The 24661-nt window shown below is 43.9% G+C and overlaps 1 protein-coding gene across 7 annotated transcripts in view; it reads right to left on the bottom strand.

Annotated features, from left to right (window-relative positions):
• Positions 1-24661, bottom strand: part of FOXP1 (forkhead box P1) — a 417384-nt gene that overhangs the window by 41100 nt on the left and 351623 nt on the right. For all 7 annotated transcript variants that reach the window (XM_063941041.1, XM_063941042.1, XM_063941047.1 and 4 more), the window contains 2 exons: positions 23079-23166; positions 10058-10141 (listed from right to left, as the gene is read on the bottom strand). In XM_063941041.1, coding sequence (XP_063797111.1) covers positions 10058-10141; positions 23079-23166 — 172 coding nt within the window. The remainder of the gene's footprint in view (positions 1-10057; positions 10142-23078; positions 23167-24661) is intronic.

The raw sequence follows: 24661 nt of genomic DNA, 5'->3' as shown, positions 1-24661 counted from the left end.
AATTGGTTCACTGTCGGAAAAACTTAATTACTGCTCAGCCATTAGAAAAAATTATATTGCCTCCTTCATGGATGACAGTTGTGTGACGTTTGGGAATACTCAAAAAAAATAAAAAAAATAAAGCAATTATTCCCGATACAATATACAAAATGTTGACGGCAACTTTTCTAATTAAAATGTAGTCTGGGTTTTTATGGACACCTGAAACTTCCGACGGAAGTGGACTGTAAACTGTTCCTTTGACTGTGACATTATAAAAGAGATATACTGTAAATCACAATATTGTTTTTGTGATCAACACAAAAAAGGAACACACGGGGGAGATATGTGCTGAGCGATCTAGCATAGACCGCTCAGCACATCTCTCCCCCCACTCAGCACGATGTGTGCTGAGCGAGGGGGGCCCGCTCATTTCACCCATGCCAAATCTACAGCCGGCGATAGCGACGCGTGGGACTGCGCATCGCTGTCGCCAGCACCGTTGCTGGTGCGTTATCACCTTGCACTTATCACTGTTTTATCACTTCTCCAGTCCTAATACATCTGCCCCATTATACTGCAACTATTTAGAGCTACTATAATTTTGTTAATAATAAAAAAAATGAATTTATCAATAATTTCTCTAATGTCCTAGAGGATGCTGGGGACTCCGTAAGGACCATGGGGATAGACGGGCTCCGCAGGAGACATGGGCACTTTAAGAAAGAGTTTGACTCTGGGTGTGCACTGGCTCCTCCCTCTATGCCCCTCCTCCAGACCTTAGTTTGATACTGTGCCCAGTGGAGACTGGGTGCATTTCAGGAGCTCTCCTGAGTTTCCTGTAAAGAAAGCATTTTAGTTAGGTTTTTTATGTTCAGGGAGCCTGCTGGCAACAGACTCCCTGCATCGAGGGACCGAGGAGAGAGAAACAGACCCACTTCTCTGAGTTTCAGGGCTCTGTTTCTTAGGCTACTGGACACCATTAGCTCCAGAGGGATCGGTACGCAGGTCTCGCCCTAGCCGTCCGTCCCAGAGCCGCGCCGCCGTCCTCCTCGCAGAGCCGGAAGATTGAAGCCGGGTGAGTATTGAGGAAAAGAACATCAGAGGCGGCAGAAGACACCTTGATCTTCATAGAGGTAACGCACAGCACTGCAGCTGTGCGCCATTGCTCCCGTTCACCTCACACACCTCGGTCACTGTAAGGGTGCAGGGCGCAGGGGAAGGCGCCCTGGGCAGCAATATAAACCTCTCCTGTGGCATATATAGATATATACATGTACAGCTGGGCACTGTACATGTATATAAAGAGCCCCCGCCATGTTATTGAGAAATTTGAGCGGGACAGAAGCCCGCCGCCGAGGGGGCGGGGCTTCTTCCTCAGCACTCACCAGCGCCATTTTTCTCCACAGCACCGCTGAGAGGAAGCTACCCGGACTCTCCCCTGCTTAACACACAGTGAAAGAAGGGTTTTAAAGAAGAGGGGGGGCACATAATTGGCGCATATACATAACAAAAGCGCTACTGGGTAAACATACTGTTTTTTCCTGGGTCATATAGCGCTGGGGTGTGTGCTGGCATACTCTCTCTCTGTCTCTCCAAAGGGCCTGGTGGGGAACCTGTCTTCAGAAAAGAGCTTCCCTGTGTGTGTGTGTGTGTGTGTGTGTGTGTGTGTGTGTGTGTGTGGAGTGTCGGTACGCGTGTGTCGACATGTCTGAGATTGAAGGCTCACCTAAGGAGGAGAGGGAGTGTATGAATGTTAGGTCTCCGTCGGCAGTGCCGACACCTGACTGGATGGATATGTGGAATGTTTTAAGTGCTAATGTTAATTTATTGCACAAAAGATTAGACAAAGCTGAAGCTGGGGTACAGTCAGGGAGTCAACCCATGTCTGTCCCTATGTCGCCTGGACCTTCGGGGTCTCAGAAGCGCCCACTATCCCAAATAGTTGACACAGATACCGACACGGATTCAGACTCCAGTGTCGACTACGATGATGCAAAATTACAGCCAAAGGTGGCTAAATGTATTCGATATATGATTATCGCAATAAAAGATGTTTTGCATATCACTGAGGAACCCCTTGTCCCTGACACGAGGGTATGCATGTATAAGGGAAAGAAACCTGAGGTCACCTTTCCCTCATCACATGAGCTGAACGAATAATGCGAAAAAGCGTGGGAAACTCCAGACAAAAAACTGCAGATTCCCAAAAGGATTCTAATAGCGTATCCTTTCCCGTCACAGGACAGAATACGGTGGGAATCCTCCCCTAGGGTTGACAAAGCTTTGACGCGCTTATCAAAAAAGATAGCACTTCCATCCCAAGATACGGCTACCCTCAAGGATCCTGCTGACCGCAAGCAGAAGGTTACCTTAAAGTCCATTTACACACATTCTGTCTGGTACGTTACGTTACTCAGACCGGCTATTGCGTCGGCCTGGGTTTGTAGTGCTTTAGCAGCATGGACAGATTCCTTATCAGCGGATATTGAGACCCTTGATAAGGATACCATTTTAATGACCCTAGGGCATATAAAAGATGCTGTCTTATATATGAGGGATGCTCAAAGAGACATTAGTTTACTGGGTTCCAGGATAAACGCTATGTCTGTTTCTGCTAGGCGTGTCTTATGGACCCGACAGTGGTCAGGTGATGCCGACTCCAAGAGACATATGGAGTTGTTGCCTTACAAGGGTGAGGAATTGTTTGGAGAAGGCCTCTCGGACCTAGTCTCCACGGCTACGGCAGGTAAATCGAATTTTTTGCCATATATTCCCTCACAATCTAAGAAAGCGCCTCATTATCAAATGCAGTCCTTTCGTTCCAATAAAAGCAAGAGAGTACGTGGATCGTCCTTTCCAGCCAGAGGTAAGGGCAGAGGGAAGAAGCTGCATAACACAGCTAGTTCCCAGGAACAGAAGTCCTCCCCGGCCTCTGCAAAATCCACCACATGACGCTGGGGCTCCCCTGGGGGAGTCCGCCCCAGTGGGGGCACGTCTTCGACGGTTCAGCCACATCTGGGTTCACTCACAGGTGGATCCCTGGGCAATAGAAATTGTTTCCCAGGGTTACAAGCTGGAATTCGAAGAGGTGCCTCCTCGCCGGTTTTTCAAATCGGCCCTACCGACTTACACCCTGGAAAGGGAGATAGTGTTACATGCGATTCGCAAATTGTGTCTTCAACAAGTGGTGGTAAAGGTTCCCCCTGCTTCAAAGAGGGAAGGGGTACTACTCAACTCTGTTCGTGGTCCCGAAACGGGACGGTTCGGTCAGACCCATTTTGAATTTAAAATCCCTGAACCTTTACTTAAAACGGTTCAAGTTCAAGATGGAATCGCTCAGAGCGGTCATCGCCAGCCTGGAAGGGGGAGATTTTATGGTATCTCTGGACATAAAGGATGGCGTACCTGAGATTTGCGGTACAGGATTGTCATTACCAATTTCAGACGTTGCCGTTTGGGCTATCCACGGCCCCGAGAATTTTCACCAAGGTAATGGCGGAAATGATGGTGCTCCTGCGCAAACAGGGTGTCACAATTATCCCGTACTTGGACGATCTCCTCATAAAAGCGAGATCACGGGAGAAGTTGCTGAACAGCGTATCACTTTCACTGACTGTGTTACAGCGACACGGCTGGATTATCAATATTCCAAAGTCGCAGCTGAATCCTACAACTCGTCTGCCCTTCTTGGGCATGATTGTGGACACAGACCAGAAGAGGATTTTTCTTCCGACACAAAAAGCGCAGGAACTCATGACTCTAGTCATGAACCTGTTGAAGCAAAAAACAAGTGTCAATACGTCATTGCACTCAAGTCCTGGGAAAAATGGTGGCGACATACCAAGCCATTCCCTACGTCAGATTCCATGCAAGGACATTCCAATGGGACCTATTGGACAAATGGTCCGGGTCACATCTGCAAATGCATCAGCGGATCACCCTGTCCCCCAGGGCCAGAGTATCTCTCCTGTGGTGGCTGAAAAGTGCTCACCTTCTAGAGGGCCGCAGGTTCGGCATTCAGGACTGGATCCTGGTGACCACGGACGCGAGCCTCCGAGGTATGGGAGCAGTCACACAGGGAAGAAATTTCCAAGGCCTTTGGTCAAGTCAAGAGACTTGTCTTCACATCAACATCCTGGAACTAAGGGCCATATACAACGCCCTACGTCAATCGGAGATCTTACTTCGCGATCAACCAGTTCTGATCCAGTCAGACAACGTCACTGCAGTAGCTCATGTAAACCGCCAAGGCGGCACAAGGAGCAGGGTGGCAATGGCGGAAGCCACCAGAATTCTTCGCTGGGTGGCGAATTATGTAAGCGCTCTGTCAGCAGTGTTCATTCCGGGAGTGGACAACTGGGAAGCAGACTTCCTCAGCAGACACGACCTGCATCCGGGAGAGTGGGGACTTCATCAAGAAGTCTTCGCGCAGATTGCAAGTCGGTGGGGACTGCCCCAAATAGACATGATGGCGTCCCGTCTCAACTAAAAGCTACAAAGGTATTGCGCCAGGTCAAGAGACCCTCAGGCGGTAGCTGTGGACGCCCTAGTGACACCGTGGGTGTTCCAGTAGGTCTATGTGTTTCCTCCTCTTCCTCTCATACCCAAGGTGTTGAGGATAATAAGAAAAAGAGGAGTGAGAACAATACTCATTGTTCCGGATTGGCCACGAAGGACCTGGTATCCGGATCTGCAGGAAATGCTCACAGAAGATCCGTGGCCTCTTCCTCTCAGACAGGATCTGTTGCAACAGGGGCCCTGTCTGTTCCAAGACTTACCGCGGCTGCGTTTGACGGCATGGCGGTTGAACGCCGGAGCCTAGCAGAAAAAGGCATTCCGGATGAAGTTATTCCTACGCTAATAAAGGCTAGGAAGGACGTGACGGCTAAACATTATCACCGTATATGGCGAAAATATGTTGCTTGTTGTGAGGCCAGGAATTCCATCTAGGCCGTTTCCTTCACTTCCTACAAACTGGAGTGAATTTGGGCCTAAAATTAAGCTCCATTAAGGTCCAGATTTCGGCCTTACCATTTTCTTTCAAAAGGAATTGGCCTCTTTACCTGAAGTACAGACTTTTGTGAAGGTAGTACTGCATATTCAGCCTCATTTTGTACCTCCGGTGGCGCCTTGGGACCTTAACGTGGTGTTAAGTTTCCTTAAGTCACATTGGTTTGAACCACTTAAAACAGTGGAGTTGAAATATCTCACTTGGAAAGTGGTCATGTTGTTAGCCTTGGCTTCGGCTAGGCGAGTTTCGGAATTGGCGGCTTTATCACATAAAAGCCCCTATCTGGTTTTCCATATGGATAGAGTGGAATTGCGGACCCGTCCTCAATTCCTACCTAAAGTGGTCTCATCCTTTCATATGAACCAACCTATTGTCATGCCTGTGGCTACACGTGACTTGGAGGATTCCGAGTCCCTGGATGTGGTCAGGGCTTTGAAAATTTACGTGGCCAGAACGGCTAGGATCAGAAAAACAGAAGCACTGTTTGTCCTGTATGCAACCAACAAGGTTGGTGGCCCTGCTTCAAAGCAGACTATTGCTCGCTGGATCTGTAACGCGATTCAGCAGGCGCATTCTACGGCAGGATTGCCGTTACCGAAATCGGTTAAGGCCCATTCCACTAGGAAGGTGGGCTCGTCTTGGGCGGCTGCCCGAGGGGTCTCGGCACTACAGCTGTGCCGAGCTGCTACTTGGTCGGGGTCAAACACCTTTGCAAAGTTCTATAAGTTTGATACCCTGGCTGAGGAGGACCTCCTGTTTGCTCAATCGGTGCTGCAGAGTCATCCGCACTCTCCTGCCCGTTTGGGAGCTTTGGTATAATCCTCATGGTCCTTACGGAGTCCCCAGCATCCTCTAGGACGTTAGAGAAAATAAGATTTTAAACCTACCGGTAAATCTTTTTCTCGTAGTCCGTAGAGGATGCTGGGCGCCCGTCCAAAGTGCGGACTACTTCTGCAAGACTTGTATATAGTTATTGCTTACATAAGGGTTATGTTATAGTTTCATCGGTTTTGGACCGATGATATGTTGTTTTTTCATACTATTAACTAGATAGTTTATCACAAGTTATACGGTGTGATTGGTGTGGCTGGTATGAATCTTGCCCTTGTATTAACTAAAATCCTTTCCTCGTACTGTCCGTCTCCTCTGGGCACAGTTTCTCTAACTGAGGTCTGGAGGAGGGGCATAGAGGGAGGAGCCAGTGCACACCCAGAGTCAAAGTCTTTCTTAAAGTGCCCATGTCTCCTGCGGAGCCCGTCTATCCCCATGGTCCTTACGGAGTCCCCAGCATCCTCTACGGACTACGAGAAAAAGATTTACCGGTAGGTTTAAAATCTTATTATCCATCCTATGTTCTTTTATAGGAGCAAAATTCAGTGAAACATTTTCAGGAATCTATTCTCACAAATTTTTAAAGCAAAATAGCGGTCCAACTTCTAAGCTGGTCACGCACATTTCAGTTTAGAAACCATCAACAGGCAAGACTACATGGGACTAGCGGTTTTTATCTGCCGTCAAATTCTATGATTCTATGTATCATGATATTGTAGCATGTGGCCTCAAGAGACCACAAGGCAAGATAATTATCCACAGAATAAGCCTGGCAAATATAGCGAAGATCTGCCTAAATCTCAGCCAAAACTTAGATAAAACAGCGCAAGGCCATCTTAAGCCTATATGGGGGTATTCAATACATGTATTCAATTTGCGGGCAAATCCGACTGGCTTTGCCCGTTTTCAATAATGCCGTTCCGACTTTTTTTAAAGTCGGATTTACATTGTCGCAAACGGGTCAAAAACCTGTCGATTTGGCCGCAAAACCGACAAAACACGTGAATCCGCTGTTAACCCACTGAACCACGTGTTTTCCGAAAAGTCTGAATTGCCGACAAAATGGAAAAACGGCAGCCCCATTGAATAGGTGGAATCTTAATTCGACCACAAAAAGACGGAAACTGCCGTCTTTCCAACTAGACGGCAATTCCGACTACCATTGAATAGACCCCATAGCCGACAAATTTGTGGTGGCATAAAGCGGGTGCTGTCTGATCCCTAGGAATAATTAGTTTAGGAATATCAGTCATGGAGTCCCTCAGTCTAGGGCGGGGCATAACTGGAAATATGTGTGGCTCATAGAAATATAGTGAAGGGGTCCACAAAGCTTCTATAAAAGGACACCCTCTCACCACCACTTACTGTGTGGCCCTGCTTTTCTGCTCAGAGCAGGCGGAGACATCAGAGTTCCTTCAACGCTGAGAATTTAATTTTATGACTTGATAATGGCAGCTCTTACCCATGGCATTCCGGGACTTAAAATGGCTTGCTCTGTCAGCAGTCACAGCCATATTACTGCATGGACTATGTTTCCTGTGATGGTAAAAAGCAGCAGGTACCAGAACAGCCGGGAGGCGGCCATTATCTCTGCTACCCTGGTAGTTACACTCAAGGCCTAGATGTGACCATTGGCTCCTAGTGACATTACAGGCTACATTCTCATGTATTTTATATGTAAACCACAGCATGGACGTCATTGCAAGTGGTAGACATTTGTTCTTATTGACCATGTCACTTTCTTTTACATAAATAGGCAAATCAATCAATGGACATGTATGTTGCAAATGTAAGTCATTCTGACCATACATTCTGTATTACAGCTGGAGGTCAGTGAATCTTGACTGAAGCCAAAGTCTGCAATCTCTCTACAAGCTATCTCAAAAGATAGTATAGCCAATAGAAATAGTGAACACAATGGCTGCCCTCAGTAGTCTTGTTTCCAAAAGTTTGCTGTCAAGGGCAATTCCATTGGTGCTCAGTGATTACTAGTGTGATGCAATGCGAAAGTTGCCTTCATTTTCTTCCCGATAGCTCGCACAAAAACAATAAGTAAAATCCAGGATAAAGGTTTGAAATTATATATAAATGTCATTTCTACCCACAATGTCATTGCGGCCTATTGAATGGATTCAACCCAAAGCACCTTTCTATTTAATCCTTTGCATGGCTTTCTAAACTTTCCAATAATTAAAACTTATCAGATGAAGAAACATATTCTATTTTTCAATCTGAAAAGAGCGCTTGAGCCTAGCAGCCAGACAACAGACAATACGGCACTCTCCTCACCCTTTTAAGAAAAAAAAAACAAAAAACCTAAAAAAAACCCTAAAAACTAAAAAGGGTTGGAGTTGATTGCCTGTAAGCCTAGACACTTTTCATTTACAAATTGATTTTTCCCCCCCTCCTATATTCTCCAAAGGGTAGTACAACGGTAAATTGACATAGACTAATCCAAACAATCTCTGCATCTGACAATAGAAAACCTCACACAGGTTGTCTATTGTTGGTTTACATATCAGTGAGCTTTATGTTCGCTTTTAACAACGTTGGAGCTGCCAAATGTTCGCTTTGGACTCTAAATAAATGGTTATAAAAGCGCTGTGCGGAAATATTAGACTTTCCTCACAAGTAAGCCCGCTGTGTATGAATTCCAAAGCTATTCATTTTTCAGTCAGAAATATGCATGCCTGCTTCTTATAATAAGGAAGTACTGTGCGCAGAAAATAGGAAAGATGATGTTCTCCTGCCCAGCAGAAATTGATGGAGAAGTTAAAAATCATTTTACTGGGAAGTAAAATGGACTTAATAAAAAAACAAACAAATGCTGTAAACATAATGACAATCACCTTTTAAAGGTCCACTACACTAAAACTAGAAAGTGCCTGATATGCATCATATTATATATGTGGGGGGACCTTGGTTTGCATATCCTAAACATAATAAGCTGTATTGAATTGGGGAGGGGGGGGGGAGGGGGGTCCCGTGCCCTGGACTTGAACCTTAGTGTTAGGGACCCACCAGATGAGGTCACCTGGTCACAGTGGGTGGGCCCGTATATTTCTGGACAAAAGTTATGCTAAGCAACTGAATTGTGCTCTATGTCAGATTGCAGAGTTTATTATAATTATTCTAATTAGCAATGCTTGGTACTATAGAGTGTGCGTCTGCATTTTCTTTTTTCTATGTATCACATTTCACAATATCCTTTTAAGCCTTCAATTGCTCTACACTGGGGATTGCTCACCTTATCCAAACAGGAAATCATTTTGTTGATGCCCTTCCCATACTTCCCATTTGTATGCACTCATATGTACACAGGTGAGTGGCACCGGCAACAGAATGGCCCTCATTCCGAGTTGTTCGCTCGGTAAAAATCTTCGCATCGCAGCGATTTTCCGCTTAATGCGCAATGTCCGCACTGCGACTGCGCCAAGTAAATTTGCTATGTAGTTAGGAATTTTACTCACGGCTTTTTCATCGTTCTGGCGATCGTAATGTGATTGACAGGAAATGGGTGTTACTGGGCGGAAACTGGCCGTTTTATGGGCGTGTGGGAAAAAACGCTACCGTTTCCGGAAAAAACGCAGGAGTGGCCGGAGAAACGGAGGAGTGTCTGGCCGAACGCTGGGTGTGTTTGTGACGTCAAACCAGGAACGACAAGCACTGAACTGATCGCAGATGCCGAGTAAGTCTGGAGCTACTTAGAAACTGCTACGAGGTGTGTAATCGCAATATTGCGAATACATCGTTCGCAATTTTAAGATGCTAAGATTCACTCCCAGTAGGCGGCGGCTTAGCATGAGCAAATCTGCTAAAATCCGCTCGCGAGCGAACAACTCGGAAAGAGGGCCAATATACTGAAAAAGTTGCGAGATTGTTAAAGAGTTCAAGGAAGCCGTTGGATCCAACAATTGTAGAATCAGTGTAGAAAAACTTAAGATGTGTTCTCATACGTGAATGTCTTACGGCGCAAAATGCCCAGCACAACTGAGACGCTTTATATGCTTGGCACGGCTAAGTTGCACGGGACCTGGCATGCTGAGAGGGCACATCGGTGTTAAGTTGTGGATCCTAGACTCTCGCAATAGTTTGTGCATCCAGTGCACATTGCAAGTGAGGCCAATTGGAGGCAGCCATTTTGTGGGTGGGGCCAATATTCATGAGAACATAGTTCATATCTAAGGTATAAATTCCCTCTCACCCACTAAAAAAACAATATAAACAACTTACAGGTTGGGGGCTTGCTTTGGGTTCTGTTGACTTCACGTGTAAATGCGTCATCATGGCTTGCAGGCGTTCTTTGTCTTTGGAAAGCTGTAAGCAATGACAGAAAGATAAGCGTTAGCAATAAAATGGGAGGGAGTGAATATTGTTTTAAGACTATTTTTCATCATTCAAAATGTTCATTGAAACCTACAGTATTTGGCATGTTTTGGTATACAGAGACCTTGGTATTGCATAATTACAGTGAGTAACATCAGTAAGAGCTGCCATACAGACTGCGCTGCTGAGATATAATAGAACATTGTCTGAGACGTAACAATACAGTGCCACCTACTGGCATAATCAAAAAGAAAACTTATCTACAGTGATGTGTCAGGGATTTACCAGAACATTGTAGTCAAACAACCTAGGGTACACTCTGGAAAAGATTGCCAAGGAGATTTGTGGGAGGTGTAAAGGGGTTTATGGGACAGAGATAAAACAATGTCTCTTTAGGCAAACTAGTGTAAACTGATAGCAAACTTACCACCACCAGAATAAAAGCCAGAAAATGCCTGTATATTATTATAACTTCCTAATTACATTACACAAATACGAAAGGAAAATAAAATATAAGCATAGTGTGCATGCCACTTTTTTTTTCCTTTTCAAAAACATAATTTCTGACAGCAACCATACTGAGGAAGACTTTCAATGTGTAATTAAAGTTATAAACGGGATGCGGTCAAAAATCCCTGCAGTCAGAAGACCGACAGCGGGTTCCAGGCAGTCTGAATTCCGACAGATCCCGGAGATAAGTACCAGGGTTGGGATTAGGGTTAAGTACAAGGGGGAGGGTTAGGGTTAGGCTGCTGGGGTGAGAGAGGTTAGGGTTAGGCTATGGGAGGGGAGGGTCAGGGATAGGCTGTTGGTGGTGTGGCTTAGGATTAGGATGAAATACTTACCCAGAAGTGGTCTAGATTCTGGCAGTTGGGATACCGCTGTTAGTCTTCTGTCGGGATTTCGTACTCAACCATTATATACGGAATATTGTGAGGTAAATAACAGTGGCCCTTATTCAGAGTTGTTCGCTCGTTATTTTTCTTCGCATCGCAGCGATTTTCCGCAAACTGCGCATGCGCAATGTTCGCACCGCGGCTGCGCCAAGTAAATTTGCTAAGAAGTTTGGTATTTTACTCACGGCTTAACGAAGAAATTTCTTCGTTCCGGTGATCGGAGTGTGATTGACAGGAAGTGGGTGTTTCTGGGCGGAAACTGGCCGTTTTATGGGAGTGTGCGGAAAAATGCTGCCGTTTCTGGGAAAAACGCGGGAGTGGCTGGAGAAACGGGGGAGTATCTGGACGAACGCTGGGTGTGTTTGTGACGTCAAACCAGGAACGAAACTGACTGAACTGATCGCAGTGGCAGAGTAAGTATCGAGCTACTGGGAAACTGCAAAGAAATTTCTGATCGCTATTCTATTCGCTATTTTGCGAATCTTTCGTTCGCAATTCTGCAAAGCTAAGATTCACTCCCAGTAGGTGGCGGCTTAGTGTGTGCAAAGCTGCTAAAAGCAGCTAGCGAGCGACCAACTCGGAATGAGGGCCATTGTTCTTTCCACATGATGACCAACATTTTAGAGTGTAGCCATCACCAACCCACATTCGAGGCAGCTATTTTGTAAACTGAACGAATATAACTAAGATCGAATCTCAACTCACACTGGTGAAGCGTTGGATCCACCTAGTCCAGTCTAACAGAGCTGCAAACCGGCTCCTGGTGGACATACCTCTTTTGAAGCAAACAGGACATTAGGTGACATAGGGGTTTCTTTACTAAGCCTTGATTGATGGAGATAAAGTCAACGTACCAGCCAATCAGCTACTGTCATTTTTCGAACCCAGCCTGTGGCATGGCAGTTAGGAGCCGATTGGCTAATACTTTTTCTCTGTCAACGTTATCTCTATCCAAAGCTTAGTAAATAGACCCCTTATGCAGTTGCCTACGGTGTCAACAGTTAACAGACGCTAAAACACTGGATGGGTTTCAGAATGTCATTCATCGCTAGGTGTTTTAATGACCTCCTACGGCGACCCCACAAGGAGCGTTGGTGAAGATACAAAGGCTGATGGCAGTTTCCTTACATGGTAAGCTGCCAGCTACTGCTCCTCCATATCAGTTACATTGGGAAGGGTGCTTGGTTGTGATCGCCACACTCCCGGTCGAGGAGCTGCTAATGCCGTCCACACTTCCACCTGCCCTCTTACAACTTCTAAGTTAAAAAGGGAGGTGGGAGCCATTTTTTTTTTTTTTTTTTACATATACCTATGTGACCGTTACAAGTTGTATTTTCATTATGGACTAATTTGAGTTTTCGATTCAGGGTGGCCAAACAGCGAAGTACTACGCCAATCTGCCAACGTTTTCTATATGCGCTGTATTCTATCTCTAGAAACGTCTGGGAAGACACTGAAATTATCTTGAAATGCACATAATTAATCTTACTGGGAGGATGAATCAGAGCCTCGTCACCCAAAGCTTCAGTATAAACCATATTAGTGTCTGACCTTAACTAGATACAGGAATGTAACCATTTTATTTGTATTCTCTTCCATGGAGCTGATTGAATGCTGCTCACACAAAATGACTTTTATAATTCCCAACCTAATGCCTCCGCTTGCTCTTGTTCAATTACATAATATCAATGCCTGCTCGAATCTGATCTCCTGTTGTACAGACACTACGGGCGATACCTAAAGTTCATATTTTGGAGATTATAAAAGTATAGTTTGTAAAGGACAACATGAAAATGAGATCTGAAGTCGGATCAGGCAGTAAGAGCGATGGTGATTTCAGAAGCCTCACAGTATGTTTATAGCTGAACGCCTTGGTTTCCCTAAGCACAGTACAATATCTATTGAAAACCAGAGCATATGTACTGTCTATGACACCACTGTATTGCATTGCACTTACAATGCATTGCATCTACATTTCAATGGAGAGTGGTGCGATTGAATTTTTTAAATACGGCTTGATTCATTTTTTTTTTTGTGGAACTTATTATCGCTCGCGGGGATCACCAGAGTTTCTGAGAGTTGCCAGCTCTCAGCAGCTGTAAAATATGTTCACGTACAAAGTAACCTGTTGCTTCGAGTAGCATAAAACCTAATTTTCCCCCACTGATTGGAACCTAAGGGAATTGAACAGGTTACATTAAGTTCGCTTGTGCTATAAAACACATCTTGGTGAAAATGAGCTAGCAGACTTGTTCTACTAATGGCATGTTTACACTGTTCCTCCCAGCCCCCCAAGTTCACCGGCAATGGGCAGAGATTACAGAAGAGCACCATGGCGGTATTGGGCATATGAAAGGGGAAGTAATTATGCCAGGGCCCTTCCTTTTTAAGACAGACTCAAATTAAACTAGACAAATCCTTTTTAAGAGAAAGAAATACATATACCGTATATTGACCACTGGATGATCACAAGTACAATGAAAGCAAAAGCAACTACTTGCTCTATAACTGAAAACCTGGAGCTGATCAAGGAAGTGAGGGCAGGGATGGTCAGGCAAAGAAATTGGCTGGGAGAATGGAAAGGGGCACCCAGGTAGGTATCACGAGGTTTATGGGGGGCAGGGTTTAAAGGTGCAGCCAAGTGGGAGGTGGGAAAGGAAAATGGTATCATCAAGCCACATGGACCTCCCACATTCAGTGGCCAGACGGGCCCTCATTCTGGAAGACTTGCCTACTCTTCCCAGGGTCCTAAAGGGCCACTCAAGATTAAGCATGACCCAGATATGGGTTCCAGGTGGCACAGATTGTGGTATATAGTGTTCAGGCCATAGTATTAGGTGCCCATCTGTGCTAGTATGATGGAGGGGAAATGTGGTTGCTTAGATGCATCTGCCATCCTTTCTATTGTCAGAAGTCCAGAGCAGAGGCAGATCCAGGGGAGGGGGCGATCAACCCCATAACAGACACACCTTCTCCTTCAGGTGGCTGTGACCTCCATCTCCTCCCTAGGGCTGAACTCTTAGCCGGTTCCACCTCTGGCACTGGTCCAGAGTCAGGAGCAAGAACGAATATATCTCCCCTGCAGGCAGTATGTCTTACAGTTTCCACTGAGCGATTAGGTCTATGCTGAAACATGAAATTGTTGTGTAGAATTTTGGTTGAGTGGCCTTTTCATGTGAAATGCACCCAGGATCAGTTGCTAAGCTCCAACGCAGTAGACTGAGATGTATTTTGCAAAGTATCAGCAAAAAAAATGTAATTGGAGTTGCATGCGGCATCGCCTCAGTAATAGCCCTTCACAAATGCCATGGCGCTGAGCAGGGGACACATACCTGATCACCATTCCACTGCATACATTACACTGTGCAATGATTTTGCATAAAATTAATTTCTGTGAATGAATGCATGAACAATATATGAGGAAATTACGAGAGGTTATTACGCCTCGGGTCATTATATACTACTTGCCGCTAAGCTGCAGGCACTGCTGCTCATCGCTTATTCATTAACAAGCCGTAATCATATGTGTGACCATCACAGTGTTAAAGGGACATTATACTAAAACATTACTAAATCTATAAATCAGATATTTTCTATAGCAATCATTGTGGTTTAATACAAGGGATCTCTGGGAGATGCTTTCTTTCAGTTATTTCTCGATAAAACAAAACTTGCTTCCTGACATTTTCCTGTGAAGTCTGCCCACTAGAGGCACTGTTCCATTGGGGGTCTACAGGCAAATAATCTTACTGAAACACCAAGATGAATGCTCCACTCATGTCAAACATATAGGTTGAGATTTAAAGTCCTTACATCTCCAACCTCATGTCCTCATACTCCCTCCTATTCTCTCTGTTTGGAAAATAAGCGTCACCTTTCCTCCTCTCTGGTTTCCCCATCTCACTCCCGAATACAAGATTTCTCCCATACTGTCCCCCACTATGGGAACGATCTCCTTCGTTCTATTAAACTATCCCCCAGCCTGCATAGCTTCAGACGGATGCTGAAAACCCACAGCAACCCACCACTTAACCATGTCACCACATAATTTACATCACCCTCCATCTCTTCCACTCTTGCTTCATGTCCTCAGCACCCCTGTGTCATCCATTTGTCTCCCGTTCCTTTAGTATGTAAGCTCCAATAAGCAAGATCCTCCTCCCTCCTGTCTCATCATTTACTACCCTTGCTCACTGCCTACACTACTCACCTCCTCCTTGGGCTCTCTGACCCAGGACTCTAGCCCGTCCTACTACTCTTGCTCACTGCCTACACTCCTCACCTCCTCCTTGGGCTCTCTGACCCAGGACTCTAGCCCGTCCTACTACTCTTGCTCACTGCCTACACTCCTCACCTCCTCCTTGGGCTCTCTGACCCAGGACTCTAGCCCGTCCTACTACTCTTGCTCACTGCCTACACTCCTCACCTCCTCCTTGGGCTCTCTGACCCAGGACTCTAGCCCGTCCTACTACTCTTGCTCACCGCCTACACTCGTCACCTCCTCCTTGGGCCAGAGGCGGATTAAGACTTTGGAGGGCCCGGGGTACTTAAGACAGGGGGGCCCTCTCAGGTCTAAAATTAAAACCATTAAAACAAAAATAATAATACATGCATATATATATGACCCAGAGCCTTAACTCAAATTTAATTCTTTACAGCAAAGAAAAAATTCAATGCAGCCTGTCTTACTTGTCTTGCTGCTGATAAAGACAGGCTGCGAGAGACACAGTACAGGAGCAGAGGGAGAGATCCTCTGCTCTCCTCGGAGCACATCTACCCTGCTCCACGAGTTCACAGGCTGCTCCGTTTCCACTTCAGCCTGCGCTCCAGCCAGTAAAGGAGACGCAGGCTGCAGCTGTACAGCCCATTGGTTAGCTGAGCCGTCACCTAGCAACCCAGCAAAGGTCTGCGGCGCCGGCGGCAGTGACGGCAATCAGTGCCTGCAGGGAAACTCATAGCTGCGGATCGGATCTATAACAGAGATCCGATCTGTGGCTGGTGGCCCCTCTCAGACTGAGGGGCCCAGGGGTACTTACCCCCGGAGTCCCCCCCTTAATCCAGCTCTGCCTTGGGCTCTGACCCAGGACTCCACCCGTCCTACTACTCTTGCTCACTGCCTACACTCGTCACCTCCTCCTTGGGCGCTCTGGCCCAGGACTCCACTCCATCTTTGTTTAGCACCACTTTTGTTGTCTCTAAACTTGTCAATTGCCCCCTAGCTTGCAAAGAATATTCCTCATTATCCACTTTGCATCAGAAGCTGTGTTGAGAGTTGTAGTGTTATTTGTTATACTATATTGTATTATTTACTCTACTATACTGTGCTATGCTACCATGTACTGTCTTGTTGTTGCCCTAACTACAGAGCTGTGGACCACGTGTAGGGCCCTATAAATAAGAGTTTAATAATAATAATAATAATTTTAAATCATCCCAAGTAATTGAGTCTATGCCAAATATTTAATGAGCATTACCACTGTTGGATTAAATGCTACAGTTCATCAATAATTTCCTTGTGGTGATGCCTCAGGAGGACACCCGCTGATGACAAGTGTCACTCGCACGCAGTAGTGGTGGCCATTTTGTGGTCTTAATCAACAACAGCCTGCCTATCGATTCACTGGAAACCGGTGACATCACTGAATCATCTTGTGCCTCGTGCCAGAATGATGTCACTGCTTCCCAGCGAGTGGATAGGCTAATGCTTACGGACTGTGTTTTGGCTCGCTTAAAAGGCGCTGCCACTGTGTTTGTGATGGGTATGCTCTAAATAAGTGATAAAGTGAATGACAGATGAATAATACATACTGATGTGCTGTAGTACAAGCTGTAACCAGATTTACAACATTAATTTATTTTCTATATACCCATAATGCTCTCTCTCAATTCCAGTCTGATCACTGGGAACATGTCACTCAGGCAATGTCAATGTTATTTTCTTTCTAGATAATATAAATAACCACTGCTGTAAATGACATTATTATAAAGTCAAAACTCTCCACGGCACAGAGACCCCCCTCTGGTGCGCTCACTGTGAAGTGCACATACTTGGCACCAAATAAACAGACACTACAATTGTACCAGTGAAAAGAAAACAAAAATGACAGCAAATTGCAATCTATAATTAGTATTTAATAATACAAGTAAATAAAACAATTACAGATTGTGCGGAACCCAAACTATATTAACAGGACCTCCAAATCCAGCCAGATCACTACATGACGATCATCTCCTCGTTTGGGGCTTCAAAGACCTACAGACAGACACCAAAGCCGCAGTGACAGCTGCAAGACAACAACGTTTATCCGAGAGGACCGTACCACAGCGAATGACTCAAATGAAAGCGTGACAAGTTGCCCTTTTTAATGTTGACTGAATACTTTGGAATCCGCAGAAGTGACCTTCTAAACTCATGTGTTTACTATAAATGGCTGTTTATATTCTGTGTTTTCCAACTCATGTTGCCAATTTTAAAGGGAGCAACTCGAGCAATGCTAGACAATAGGAATTCACAGAAGGATTAGCAGATTCCTGTAGCCCTGCACAGCCTATAAGTAACGCACAAAGCACTGAACAAGAAGATAAACATTAAAACATAATACATAATAATTTAAGAAGTGTTCAAAGCACTATTCTGGTTTGTACAGTGGCTGTAACAGGAAGCTTTTCGGCGCACACAACTGCATTACAGACGAGGAATAAGGTAAATAGACAACCTTGTTAATATACAGTAAATATAAAGTACAAATATATACTGTATACATTAATACATATATATATATATATATATATATAGCAAATATATTGCCTGATTAGCTTTTGTGAAAACAACAAGCTGAGTACGACAGTATAGCCTTTACCAGCCATTAATATTCTATGCTACGGAGGACCGTTCGTTACATGCAAGACAGATCTTTTTATGGCATTATGGCAATAATTACAGGCATAGGGGGGGGCTATTCAATTAGTGCAAGCACTTTTCGTCCAGTTTTAGTTCGAATTTACATTCGACCAATTCAATGCCCGTGCCGTTTTTTCCGACTGGTCGTAAAATCCTGCATGGGCGAAAACCACGTGGATCGGCGAATATACAGTAGATACACACGTTTTTTCCAATTTGCGGGTGTTCTAGCCCGTTTTTAGTTCCGTTTTCGCCCATGCCGATTCGACAAAAAAACAAAAACAAACGGAAAGGCATGGGTGAAAATGGATCCAAAAATGGGCGAAAACCCTCGCTACTGAATACACATACTGTAGGTCGAATTAGTGCCCATATTCCGACCTAATTGAATATCCCCCTAAGTTAACAACAGCTCTGCGAAACTTTGGAACAGTTACGATTCACAAAGAACAATGACAAACAAGAAGCAAAAACAATAAGCATATAATTCAAACAAAAAAAATATCAACAAACATTAAAATAGCAATAAACGTTAAATAAATGCTTACTTACATGACAATGACATGAAACAAATAAAGGGTTCTGTGTTCTACAGCCATGGAAATGACTAAGGAGCCCCAAAAATTATTATGTTAATATATATATATATATATATATATATATATATAGAGAGAGAGAGAGAGAGAGAGAGAGAGAGGTGAACGGCGGCACTCAGGAAATAAAACGCAGACACAGACCCACAGGGCGACAGCTTTGAAACGTTGGTTTAAACAAGTGGCTGTGTCTGCGTTTTATTTCCTGAGTGCCGCCGTTCACCTCTCTCTACATGGCAGTGTTCTCTGCATCCACGGAAAGCAACAGGGACAGCGATTACAAGTAACAGTGAGTGCCGGACCTACTTTGAACTATATATATATATATATACATACATACATACATACACGTATATATATATATATATATATATATATATACATACAGATATCCAACCCGGCACTCAAAGGGACAGCATCACACTACTATAACTTCCTGGGGTGCCCTCCATGAGATGATGAATCCCCAATATATAGTAGACAGAAGAGGCGGCACTCCCAGCGTTTTAAAGTGAAAAAAATCTTTTAGTCAAGAACGACGTTTCGGGGGGTCTGATGACGGGGTGAGACCCCCCGAAATGTCGTTCTTGACTAAAAGATTTTTTTCACTTTAAAACGCTGGGAGTGCCGCCTCTTCTGTCTACTATATATATAAATTTATAAGAACACCATATTTGTTTAGCTGACTGAGCTCTAGACACAAATAGAAAAAGGAGAGGTCTAATCCCCAGTGGTAAACCAACCCCTTTCAGAAATATAGATAATTATAACATCGCGCTTCTCATTATCTAAAAAAATATATATCTACGTATATATATATTGGCTGTGAATCTGTTAGAAAAAGTTGGGAGACTTCAACTGGATATAAGAACACACATTTATTTTAAATACACATAAAAAAATATAAAAGACAAAAAACAAAGATATAAGTTCATAAAATGCATGTGCTAAAATAGCAGGATATCCGATTTAGGACTGATCCCTGAGTATCATTTATTCACACAGATTGTTGGTATAATCCAATTTCACCACACTACATGTATGTTTGAAAACTGGATAATAAACTGTTGTGTCCTTTTAAGACAATGAGAAACAACTGTTGCAAAAGGCTGTAGCACATGCATTTTATGAACTTATATTTTTATGTTTTTTTGTCTTTTATGTTTTTATATGTGTATTTAAAATAAATGTGTGTTCTCTAATTGTAGTCTCCCAACTTTCTCTAACAGATTCACAGCCAATATATATATATATATATATATATATATATATATACAGTATACGTAGATGTATTTTTCTATTTGAATATATATATTTTTGAGATAAGGAGAAGTGCAATGTTTTAGTTATCTATCTATTTCTGAGCTCTAGACAAAATACTATGTTAACGTCCACTTTATAATGCTATAGTTTTTGCTAATCTGCTGCAAAATCGTTTTGCATAGTAGGAAAAAACTGTGCAGCATTCCAGTAGGTATACAAATGTTGCTGCTGCCAAAGTGGGGAAAGATTAATTAATAAAAGAATAAGTTACAAAGGGGGAAAAAAAAGATATACTATATACTTCGGCACTAAAATCGCTAATGTTAGATATTTATATAGTTTGTGCTATACATTACGATCAAAACATTTAACTGAAAATGATCCATCTATTCATATTCAAAATGATTTCTCACCATGAACTGTGGTGTACTACGCATTATATAACAAGCGCACCCTAAGTGTACCACCATCTACTCAAAGCAGAGGCTGCAATCTTGTGAGCTGACCCAGCATTCCTTAATATGCAGTATGACTATTCACTAGGATCTAGCGATGTCACCGAGCCATGAGGTACTGTATTTGTGACTCGCGCCTCATTGTCACCACTATAGGAACTGAAGCAGGGTAAGGGCCGCCATTTTCACATGTATGGCTGAACACGTAACTAAATAAAATAGTGTTCTGTTGCTTCAACAGGGGATTCTAATAAAACTGACCTTTTTTTTTTTTTGAACATTAAATAATTGGAAATGACCATTTATAACAACAATAAAATACAAGTACTAAAATTTGCTGGAGAAAATGATGTTTGATGTATTATTTCCACTCTAGAATATCAGCTGTAAATCTTAATAAGAGTGCGTAATTGCTTGGTGTGTGGTTGGTCTCCATTTATGTGGCCACATAGCCAACTTCCTCCTGTAATTGTTTCTGCAAGACTCGATAATTTACGCTTCACACTACCATACCGGGAAATAAATTAGGCCATACTGGGTTAATGAAGAGTACACTGGGAGGGAAGGGGAGAAATCAAGGCCCGGATTCAAGCAGGAGCCAAAATGACACAAGACAAATTGAGATAGGAATTAAAATGTTATGTAATTAAAAAGATATATGCTTTTTTTTACAGAGGGATAGCAACAACAGAAAGTTTAAGTCTGTTTTTGCAGATATTTCTCAGTGACTATTTGAAGCTGCAAATGACTTTAAACTCTGTAAAATTCCAAATGTAATTATCTTCCCTATTTAGCCCAGGGCCCTCTATATATCTTCGTTCTGCGGACTTGCATACAAAGCAGGCATTTCATTCAGAAGCAAGTATGCAATGCTGAGCATAATCAGGGTTAGCACAAGCTCATGACGTGATGGTGTTAATGTCTCACCTTCTGCCAAGGCCTATTTAGCGTCAACCATCCTGCACGTTAACGCTGGTAGAAACCATCATCTACAAACTTCGTATACTGGGCTATGATTCACTTTGTACTAGAAAGTGTAGTATTAAGGTTTATACTGAAAATGATTTTATAGCAGGGACAGCTTATCTAACTTAATGGCAGATCACAATTCTCCCTATACCTCTCTGCCCCACTTACAATGTTACCCCAGTTCGATTCTATTCCTTTGTATTCCGCTAATGTAAATATTAATGGATAAATGTATGAAAATATTGTTTTATGAAGTTTTAAATTGAGTTGTAAAATTAAAATCTCACCACTGAGTAAAGTTGCCATTGTTTGTATCACCTTACCCATACCCTTTAAATCTCCTACTAGAGCTCTCCTGTCAGTATTGGAAGTGTGATAATCTTCATTACAATAGCTTGGACGTGTGGGACATATGGCATGGGCTATGACATCAATAGGCGTGGGGCTTGACAGCCAGAGAGTCAAAGATACAACCAAGAGAAGGCATTGAGGATGAGATACAATTCCCTAAGTATGTACTTAGCCTGTGCACCAGCACAGTGTAAACATAGGATTTCCCCTGTACTGGGAACAATTAAGCAGGGGACATTGCGGAGGAGAAAGTCCCTTTAATAGAAAACAAATCTCATTACTTAAGATGCTGATTTTGAGAAATGTGGAGATTAAAGGGTTTATAAATCCTAAAATACAAGATCCTAAGTGTGTATGTGAACCTTCCTTTAATATGGAACAATGTAATGTGTTCAATTTATTGTCCTCTGTTATCAGCCATTTCAGGCTCATTAAGGCTGATTCCAAAGTCATGTCAACTTGCTTGCCGACACGTAGTCTGATGTAAACATGGAAAGCACCTCTCTATTATTTTCCGTACTGATATATCATAGGACTTAGGGGGTCATTCTGACCTGATCGCATGCTACCGTTCATCGCAGCGCAACGATCAGGTCAGAAGTGTGCAGGCGCCGGCACATGGCTGACAGCCGACGGCTGTCGTTGCCTAGCGATCACCTCTGCCTGATTGACAGGCAGAGGCGGTCGCTGGGCGGGAGGGGGCGGCACGGCGGCATTTAGCCGCCGTTTTGTGGGCGCGGTCCGGCCAATGCAGGTGTGTCCGGACCGTGCGGGGGATGGGCCGCAGCGGCTGCATGACGTCACACGCAGCCGCTGCGACCAGGGCAGCGACGAGTAGCTCCCGGCCAGCACGCAAAAGCTGCGCTGGACGGTAGATACTCCTGAAGTGCAAAAGCATCGCCGCTGTGCAATTTTTGTACTTCTGTGGGGGGGGCAGACATGCGGGGCGGACTAGCCCTGTGCTGGGCGTCCCCCCCCCCCCTATGTCTGTGTGACTGATCGTAGCCCTGCGAACGATCAGGTCTGAATCAGGCCCTTAGTCCTCCTCTATTAAAACAATGTTCATTTAGGTGGAGACATCAAATATTGAGAGACAGAAAAAGTGGAGAAAGATATAGTATCAGCCAATCAGCTGCTGTCATTTTACACTTTATCTCTCTCCAAGATTTGAAGGAAGTGCTCTACCGCTGTAGCATAGCCCTTCAGTATAGGAATAGGATATCCCAAAGCCTAATGGATGAATGCAGGTTTTCATTGATTTTGGAGAGTGCATTATTTCATTAAAGCCAATGTTCTATTTTGACGCACTGTTCTATTGTGGTGCAAATTTCAGACCAATCGGATTTTCTGAACGTGAGAAGACTAAAATATTCATGACAAATTTGAAACCTAACTACAGAGTTCATATATCGGGGGAGAAAAGAAAAAGGACAGAACCCTGGGAACAAGAACATTTAAATGACAAAACAAGAAGCCAGTAAAACGGTGACGGTATTTTACCTGTAACTCTAATTGCTGTACAACTTGCATCTGAACTCGACATTGAGCTGTACTCCTGTCATCCAATGCATGCTCGCTGTTGAGATGTCTGTAATGATAGAAGAAAAGATAATGAGCACAAGATATCCGCCGTGCCGCCAGTCCAACAGTGATTTAGGGCCCAGGCTAAATGATACAGACTCTTCATAACATAGCATCATGGAGGGGGGGGAATTACAAGCCAACAACAAGAGTACATTGTGTTTATCTGGATGTATATATACCGCGGATGGGCTGCGGATACCTGTCTGAGCATATTCCCTCAGTACGAGTACCTTTTTATTTTCCAACCCAGTCAGTGACATGAAATGTGTGAATAATTGACAATAAACCCCTTCCCCCAACACACACACAACAAAAAATACAATTTATAGAAAGAATTCCTTTTAAAAATGTCATAGACAAAGTTTAATTTTTTAACTTAACATCAATGCAACATAAATGGGATCCGGTCTCTAGGTCGACCACTATTGGTCGACAGTAACTAGGTCGACAGGGTCTCTAGGTCGACGGGTCAAAATGTCGACATAAGTTTTTCACAATTTTTTTTCTTTTTTTGAACCTTTTCATACTTAATGGTCCACGTGGACTACGATTGGAACGGTAACTTGTGCCGAGCGAAGCGAGGCACCTTGCCCGAAGCATGGCGAGCGAAGTGAGCCATGCGAGGGGACATGGTGCATTAATTGGGGTTCCGGTCACTCTACAAAGAAAATGACACCAAAAAAACTCATGTTGACCTTTTGACCTAGACCATGTCGACCTAAAGACCCTGTTGACCTAGATACCCTGTCGACCAATAGTGGTCAACCTAGACACTGTCGACCTAGTTACTATCTACCTTCAATTCCACACCCAACATAAATTACTGAGATCACTTATGGAAACTGCAAAAATAATTCAAAGGGGATGTTTACCATTGGGGAGATGATCTACATTTTAGTGCTAGTCTTTCGCTAATTGAGATGTGGCCACACCACCTGTCCTGATTCAGGGAAATGAAATGTTAGGACGTATGCAATCACATGCTGCCGTCACGCCGACATGGGGCAAACGTATTAAGCCTTCAAAAGAACGGAGAAGTGGACAAGTGCAGAAGAGCCGCTTCTAGCTAGCATTTATCAAGTATAGTACATTCTATAAAATGACAGTTAGGAGCTAGATAGGTTGCTATGGGTAATGTCTACATTTGTCCACTCATTAGAAGTCTCTTCCTTAGAGACAGAAGTAATGAAGTCCGAGTTGGCCGGAGGTGCGGGTTCCCGGTGAAAATCGGACATTTTTTTAAAGCGGCAGTCATGTACAAGGCAAACCCATGCCTTCTAAATGAGTGACGCTTTAAAACAACATCCGAGTTCGGCCGAGAACCCGCACCTCCGGCCAACTCGGACTTCATTGCATCCAGCCCTTAGTGTCGTTAAAATTCTCTAAACAAGTATGCAGAATAGAACAGACTGTACATCAGTACTGATCACCTGCCGGTCGAGGTTTGTGTAACACCCAAAAAGACAGATGTGATTTCAGCTGCCCCAAATATTCTGGGG

Source organism: Pseudophryne corroboree, chromosome 9 (genome assembly GCF_028390025.1).
Source record: "Pseudophryne corroboree isolate aPseCor3 chromosome 9, aPseCor3.hap2, whole genome shotgun sequence".
Lineage (NCBI taxonomy): Eukaryota > Metazoa > Chordata > Amphibia > Anura > Myobatrachidae > Pseudophryne > Pseudophryne corroboree.
This window is presented reverse-complemented; position numbering and strand designations above follow the sequence as displayed.